The 7907-nt window shown below is 52.8% G+C and overlaps 1 protein-coding gene across 1 annotated transcript; it reads left to right on the top strand.

Annotated features, from left to right (window-relative positions):
• Window positions 1-1933: 1933 nt before the first annotated feature.
• RNF183 (ring finger protein 183) lies at window positions 1934-4080 on the top strand. The gene is made up of 2 exons (XM_019540547.1): window positions 1934-2245; window positions 3185-4080. The coding sequence occupies exon 2, from the start codon at window positions 3277-3279 to the stop codon at window positions 3850-3852; it is 576 nt and encodes a 191-aa protein (XP_019396092.1). The 5' UTR covers window positions 1934-2245; window positions 3185-3276; the 3' UTR covers window positions 3853-4080.
• The last annotated feature ends 3827 nt before the right edge of the window (window positions 4081-7907 follow it).

Genomic DNA, 7907 nt, shown 5'->3' with positions numbered 1-7907 from the left:
ACACAAGAACCTTGTCTGAGCTCATTTAAGGCAGACTGCCAACAGTCTTGCATCAATCATCGTCTCTTGCCAGCCCTGCCCATACACCACATGTCCCAGCCTCCTCTTGGGCCGTGGCCTCATTCCCAGGACAACAGCTACTATAACAGGCTGCTACCAGCTTACTCCAGAGTCACGCACACAGGGAAATGAATCAAATGAAGAGAGCCATGGGCAAGACTTGACATGTGCTAGTGATAATGGAGCCGAACCCTTCAGAGCTGGGGTGCCTTTGAGACTGGGCTCCTGACTATTCTGATGGATCCAGTGCACGTTTACGCTAGAGACCAGGGTAATACCAGACCTCAGCAAGAGAGTCTCACCATTGGCTATGAATATGTCCTCAGGGGCCCCTCCAGGCCAAGTGCTTCCTGGAAGAGGGTTTGTTGGGGGACTGCAAAGTCAGGCAGGGTCAGTCATTAAGTGACAGGAGCAGGAGTGCCCAGGAGCTTTCCTCTTGTTTGGATAGATGTGCTTCCGGGGCTCCCACTAGGATTGTATCAGGCATGGAGGTCAGGTGAGAACGGACCCTCTGGAGCTGGAAAGAAGCAGGCAGATGGATAAGAACCCTGGCCTGGGCCAGATCCAGAAAGATGGGACCCGCCCGTGTGGAAAGAGCCTTTTCACTCTTCTGTCACCCCCAGGGGCTGCAGCCCCACACTACAACATCCATCTATTCACAGTATGAGTGCTGCACCTGGTGGACCTGCATGGGGTATCACAGCCCTGTGGCACCTGGAGACGAGGGGGGTTGTCCCCATCTTCTGTTCCTATCAGGATTTCCCTCCAACCTGGTGGATGTAGTGGAGGGGTAGGACTGGAAGGAGTGGGGCAGAGAAATTGGCATCCACCTCTTCTGGGAGGGGAAGGGGCTCTAAAGCAGCCAAAGGTCCCACAGTGCTGCTCTATACAAGTATTGTACTCTCATGTTCATCCTTAGAAATATAGTCGAGTCTTCATTTTTTTAAATCCTAAGTCATTAAAGAGCTCACTGTCTAACCAGGCAGGGCTCTTGCTATGTTCCCCATCCTTCCTTGCACTGGGATATGCTTTTATGCCCTTGATACTGTGCTTCTGCATGGTAGTATTTGAAGACAGGCCTGGCAAGCCTGCAAAGACAGATCCCCCCTGCAGTGCTCAGCTGCTGTGGGGTGAAGGGCAGAGAACTTATGCCAGATGTACAGACCAGTGTGTCACTCAGACGTGGCCCCAGCTGAGTCGAGGGGTGAGAATGGGCGGCTTCTGTGTGTCCCGTGCCTTGCCCAGCATCACGGGGGAAGCCGAGGAGACTTCCCCAGCCGCTCTCTTGCCACTGAGCCTGATGGACCTCTACTGAGCAACAGAAAAGGAGAAAGATGGGCAGCAGTGGGGCTGGCCAGTGCTGTGGCACAGGTGAGACTTTGCCTGGCCCTGGAGACAGGAGGGTGTTTCGTCCTTGTGGCCTGGATGGCTCCAACCCTGCCTCTCTTCTCTATGGAGGTATCTATCCATTCATGGTGGCTCCCTGTGAGCTGGACACCTATCCATTCAAAACCAGCTTCCTTTTACACGGGGGGCTCAGCGGCCCTTAGGAAGGAGCAGCATTCAGTCATAACTGACCGGTCAGCCTGTTTCCTCTCAGGCTTTAGCAGCCTGTCAGCTTTCCACAACCTACTGTCTCTCCAGGGGCTGCCAGGAGTTTGGGAAGCTGATGAACACGGTCTACTTTGCCTCATTAGCTGGGGTAGGGTTCATCTACCTTCCCCCACCTGCTCCTCTCTCAGGTGTCTGATGCTTCAGTAAACAACACCCGTCTGCCAACTCCTGTGCCGCTCCCATGGAAATCAGCTGCAGCCGCCCAGGAGGAGGGCACTGTCCCCAAGACAGGCAGGGAGCCCCTCCCCGGCGCAGCTTCTCAGCGTCGCTTCGCTCACGGACATGCCGTCTCCCGCATGCTCAGCTCTGGTGTGGCCATTAGGAACCTGTTTGTCAAGGTGAACTCTGGTCCTGCCCGGCGCTGAGTAATGGTGTCTGTCTGCAACAGAGAGCGAGGGAAGAGGAGGAGGAGGAGGAGGAGGAAGAGGCAGAGGGGAAAGAAGCAGGAAGGCAAGGTTTGCTTTCTAGCCTTCCCGTGGGGTAGGCGACCAGCCCTGCTGCATCATCTGGCCCTTGAGGGGATTGCGAGGCTGACAGCATTTGCCTTTGACCCCAGAGCCCCATCAGGAAAGTAAGTCTACCCCACAGCCCTTCCTTTCCCTGGGAGCTCCCTGCTCCCAGTTCGTCCCAGTCAGACATGGCGTATCGCTCTTTGTTCTTTCAGAGGCAGGGACGGGGGCTGCAGCTGGCTGGGGGTGGAAAGGTGGGCACGGTCCCACCCCAAGTCTACTGTGGCATGGCAGGCCAGCAGACCCCTGCTTACTGGGGCTGTTCTTCCCTCTGTGCTGTCACCTGGTGCCGAGTCCTTTTCGGACCCTCCCTCTGAATGCTTCCAAAGCAACACACTTGGATAGAGGGAATCGAGGCAGCATTTGTTACGGGAACTCCCCAGTCTGGTAATCTCTTGCTCTGGACCTCTTCCCAAATATCTGACCCCGCAATGGTGACGGTGTTTGTAGGTTGTGGGCAGGTTGTATCAGAACCAGCCTTAAGGTCCATGGACAGCCGGCCACCAAGTTTACTATCAGCTGGGCAGTTGTGCTTGTCACATGCTTGAGTTTCTTGTGGGGGAGCTGGGAGGACGGCGTGACACACAGGCATAACTTTGCTTCAGCCTCTTTGTGGGACCTCTGTCATCAAAACAGAGCAAATGTAGCAGCTTTCTGCTGTTAAGTTTACAATCCAGTTATGAGCCTGCTTTTAATGTTCAGCCCTGTGTGGCTTAGCTGAGGGCTGCTTGCTCTCTCCTGGGGCTCTGCAGCTGGGAGCATTAGCATGTGACTAGCAGAGATTTTCTATTTCTGCATTCGGCCCCCCCACCTCCCCTCCCCAGAGACCATGTGGCAGTTATTCTTTGGTCAAGGGTTGTGATAATCAGCACCAGTCACATCAGTGAACCCCTGGTCCCATTGCCATGCAGGATAGCCACGGATCCTCCTTTGGGCTTGGAGTAGGCTCAAGTGAAGCTCCCTGGGGTGCATTGTTCACTGGCTTTTTTGTGTTGTTCCAGGCAGCTGGTGCAATCATCTTCCCTGCAGTCCCTTCACCAAATGGGAATTGCTACAGCCCCAGAGCGGGGCATCACATTGCCCCACTGAGACCATGGCCAAAAGGCTGAGCCATGAGCCAGAGGCAGACTGCCCGGTGTGCTGGAACCCCTACAACAACACCTTCCGCACCCCGAAGCTGCTGCAATGCCACCACTCCTTCTGCATCGAGTGCCTGGCACATCTAAGCCTGGTGTCCCCTATCCAGAACCGGCTACAATGCCCACTGTGCCGCCACCCCACAGTGCTGCCCTCTGACCAGCCTGTCACTGAGCTGCCCAACAATGCCGCTGTCCTGAGGTTGCTCAGGCTGGAGCCCAACCACATCATCCTAGAGGGGAGGCAGCTGTGCCTGAAGGATGGACGGAAGTCACGCTACTTCCTGCGCCAGCCCCGCGTGTACACCCTCAACCTGGGGACAGAGCCAGGACCGGGACTGGAGACCAGGGTGGGCAACTCCCAGGCTTCCCCTCAACAAACCCCTCTCCCCAGCCATTCCACACTGCGGGAATGTCTCCGTAACCCCCAGTTCCGCATCTTTGCCTATGTGATGGCCATCATCCTCAGCGTGACGCTGCTGCTCATCTTCTCCATCTTCTGGACCAAGCAGTTTCTGTGGGGTGTGGGTTGAGGACTTGCCAAGCAATGGTTCCTGGAACCCAGATATCTGCTCACTGACTACAGAAGACTTCTGCTGCTAGGCATCTGCTGTGGGCAGAGGAAGCTGGCTACCCTCCCCAGCATCGTCCTGACAGGCTCTGGCTAATGGGCTTTACCCAGTTCCTTCTCTGTGATAACTCCAGTCATGAGCTACACTGGGAGGGCCTGGCAGAGCCTTCCAGGCACTATGTGCAGAAAGCACCATAGTGGAGACAGAGATGGTTGCTGGAGTAGTCCCTGTGGCTGGCTCATGTTTAATGCCCACTCTTCATCTGCTTCTGGTCACAAGGAGTAACAAACTTAATGATAGGTGGCCAAGACCATGAGAAGAGAACATCAGCCAAGGAGGAAAGAGCCAGCTCTTCAATGCACAATGAAGATTTCCAGAGGCTCTGGTACAGCGATTCTCAACCAGGGCGCCTTGAGATTCTTTCAAGGATGTCACTAGGTGCCAGATAATGTTAGCACTGTTAGGTATGCAAACATGATTCAGATGACCAAAAAAAAGACATTTTGAATAGGAATCCATAATGTTAAAATATCCTGACTTGTTGTGGTCTTTCTGAGTTTTTTGCAACAGAAGAACTGCTCTAAGATTTTTCTGTAAGCTAAAATCAAGAGAAAACTAAGAGCTGGCATTTTCTGAGGGGATCTTGAATCTATCAAGGGATGACATCAGGAGGCGCTACTTCACTGTCAGGGAGGCTTCTCACCAAGAGAAGTGGTGCTGGCTCCTACCCTGGGGGTCTTAAGACAAGGCTAGACGAACACCTTGATCTGCTCAGGTCCCTACCAACTATGAAACTATGTCTTGAGCAGAACCACTGCTCAAGTAGGATTCAAAACATTGGGTCCCCAGTGGCAGATCCCATGGGGCCTTTGTGCGGGATGACTGATTTACTCTACAGGCCAACACCATCTATTGTGGCAAACATCCTGGGGGGGCGGGGAGGCAGAGGCAGTGCCTGAGCTATTTCTACCAGCTGTATAATCAGATCTCCCACTTGCAGCAAAGACCCTGAAATGACCCTGTTGTGCTAACTGCTGCACTTCTGGGTGCTACTGGACAATATCAAACACACTTGATGCCTCAGGCAGGATTCAGCTCCTCTTCTGCTCTCATTGCTGAACCTCAGTCTTCCCTAGAGGCACTGCAGTAACTGTGACTTGCTTTATTTCCACTGGGCAAATACGGATCTCTCCTGGTCTAATAGAGAAGGCAGTAATAGCTCTGTGCTGCTTCTTCATCTTATTAGTGGGTCAGACCTTTGGGCTCTGCTTACAGCTGCTCCAAGGGACACGGTGGAAGAAGGCAGTGCTTTAACTCCCCAGCTTTGCACTGAAACACAATTCCTCTGCAGCCCTCGATGTGCCTGCCAGCAGTGACAGTACTCCTCATTGTTTACCTGGCTTGCAGCTGGCTGGGATTGCAGGTTACTGTCCTGTGGATACTTGTGCTAATCCCCAGGAGTGCTCTGTATCAACACAGCCCGAGAGGCTTTTTAAAGCTTACTCTCTCAGCTTTAGTCCCTGCTCTTTACTGCTTTCATCAGTACTGGGCCTTGCTGTGATGTAGATGGGAGACCTTGAAAGAGCTGACAACGTTTCTTGGCAAATCAACCCTCACACATGGTCCAGTGATGCTTCTGCTACAAGCAATACAGGGAAGATGATTCTAGGAGATACTTAGTCAGCCACTGGAGATTAACACTTTGCAAGAGTAGCTGTGGTTTCTACTGGCCAAATGCCAGGGGGATAGCTATGTTTGTCATTGTGCATCAACTATGTGAATTCTCTAAACTGGTAGAGAAGGTTACTAGGCAGTGCCAAACAGCAGCAATGTTTCACCCGTTTCAGCTGTCGGGGCAGCAGGTCCCTATCTGTACTTTATTTGTTGAGTCCCAGCAGTAAGAACATAATTACAATACTAGTGTCCAGCTGCCAAAATCACGAGAGGTAAAGGGATCCATTTTAATAGGTTTTGTCCATCAAGGAAGGCCCAGGGGCTTAGTCTCATGGGTCAGAGGGTATGGCTGTCTTCCTCCTGCAGGCTCTCCACCACAAGCCCTTTCGTTTGCATGACAGCAGGAACTTCTGGTCCATGTTGGCAGGGCTCATTTCCTCCCTCCCCCGGCTGCATTCAGCCCTCATCACTTCCAGAGTTGTCTCCTGGATGGAGTGCAAGTCCAAAGCGGAGGGGAAACAAGTGTGCATCTTAGGAAAGTCAGGTGGCTGCAACGATATCACACTGATAGATACTACTGCTAGTCCTGGTTACCAGAAGGCACCAACTGTTACCATCTGCTGCATGGCATGTATCCCATCTGCCAAGTCTCAGGCTCCAGCCTAGGTCCCAGTGGTATCAGGGCACATTCGTTAGTGGTTTATGGAGGCCTTGGCTGTGTGCTTAGCACGGTTGTGTCAGATCTTCTCCTGCACAATCAGCATCGTGCTCAGCCAAAGAGAAACCTGCGCTAGCTGCTGAAAAGGACCTGATGCACCTGGAAGTGCTGGTTAGCACAGGAGAAATACATGGGACTGACAGAGAATGACAGTTGTACATGGGTAGTAGAGCTCAGTTGTGTCTCAGGCTCTTACAATACCAGTTCTTGACCTCAGCTGCTTAACATGGTTTTGTGATAGCTGTTAAGTTGGATCAATCCAAAGTGCAATATAATTTGGTCACTGAGAGGCAGGACAGGGCTGCGCTGCAACAGGAAACTCAGACAAGTGTCTGGAGGGGTCAGGCTGAAGTTACTGAAATGAAAAACTATATGCTCAGTAGGGCTGGATCTTCAAAGAATAAGTACATCTCAGGAGGGAACACACAGGCTTAAGTTGGAGTTTGTAGCCAGGACTGTACAGAATGAGCTCATGGCTATTTTGAGTAAAAAAACCAGCTATATAATGCCAAGTTATGTGCAGCATTTGACTCCCAGTGTAATGCCCCTGCTACCCATAGGGTCTCCACACAGGGGTACTCATTGCCTATTGATCACCCAACCCACATTCCCTTGGAGAATCCCACAACCAAGCAAAGGGGAGGAAGCAAAGAGCGAGGGAAACCCGAACTTGTCAACAGCCTCAGCTGCCACAAATGGCAAGAGAGCCAAGAAGTTAGCCCATTCCCTCAAGATGCCTGGGAGGAAACATAACTGCTTTCTCCCTCTGTTGGAGGTGTTTTTCTGCACATGCTGTAACTCTGTTCTATCCCAGTTTAACCCAGTAATTGGAGAGGTAGAAAACGGAACAAGAGAAAATGAGCAAACCTGACTTACCTTCACCATCGAAGGCAGAAACATCACCATGTGTACCAGCCCCACAAAGCTGCTGCTGAGTCAGTAGGGGAGAGAAGAGGAAAGACAGTCTTGACAGCAACAGACCTGATACCTTTGGCTCTGAAACACAGCTGAGATAGAAGGGAGGACAGGCCTAAGCATAAGCTAGTGCAGCAGTTCTCAGCCAGGGGTCCAGAGCCCTAGCGGGCTGTGAGCAGGTTACTGGGGCTATGCCCAGCCTGGCCCAGTGCAGGGAGAAGCCACTTTGGACCCTGGGGCTGAGGCAAGATGGGGGAAGGGACGGAGGCGGGTCAGGGTCCTACCCTAGAGCCATTGTTTTGTGGGCAGCATTGCAGGTGGGCAGGCAAGGCTCCGTGCTGCTACTGCTCAGGTGGGTGGGATACAGAGGCTCCCTACCACTGAACCCTACCCACTGCACCCAGGGCCTTGTGCGCAGGGCTGGGGAGTCAGGCAGTTGTTGTGGCACAGATGGGCCACGGAGTTTTTATAGCATGCTAGGGGAGGCCTCAGGAAGAGAAAGGTTGAGAACCCCTGAGCTAGTGCCTGGTCCCTGATGCTGCAGGCCCCTCTCAAGCACAGCTCCCTCACAATAGATGTGATGGGTGGTAAGGTCACAATGCACCCAGCACTTCAATCACAGAATGAGTCGGAAGGGACCTAGACAGATCAGAGTCCAACCCCCTGCCATGGGCAAGAAGGAGCACTGAGGGTGGGAGGGGTCATAAGA

This window comes from Crocodylus porosus, unplaced genomic scaffold, assembly GCF_001723895.1.
Source record: "Crocodylus porosus isolate Cpor-Errol unplaced genomic scaffold, CroPor_comp1, whole genome shotgun sequence".
Taxonomy (NCBI): domain Eukaryota; kingdom Metazoa; phylum Chordata; order Crocodylia; family Crocodylidae; genus Crocodylus; species Crocodylus porosus.
This window is presented reverse-complemented; position numbering and strand designations above follow the sequence as displayed.

Coding starts and splice junctions, on each gene's coding strand:
- RNF183 (XM_019540547.1), top strand. CDS start 3,277: ATGGCCAAAAGGCTGAGCCATGAGCCAGAGGCAGACTGCCCGGTGTGC.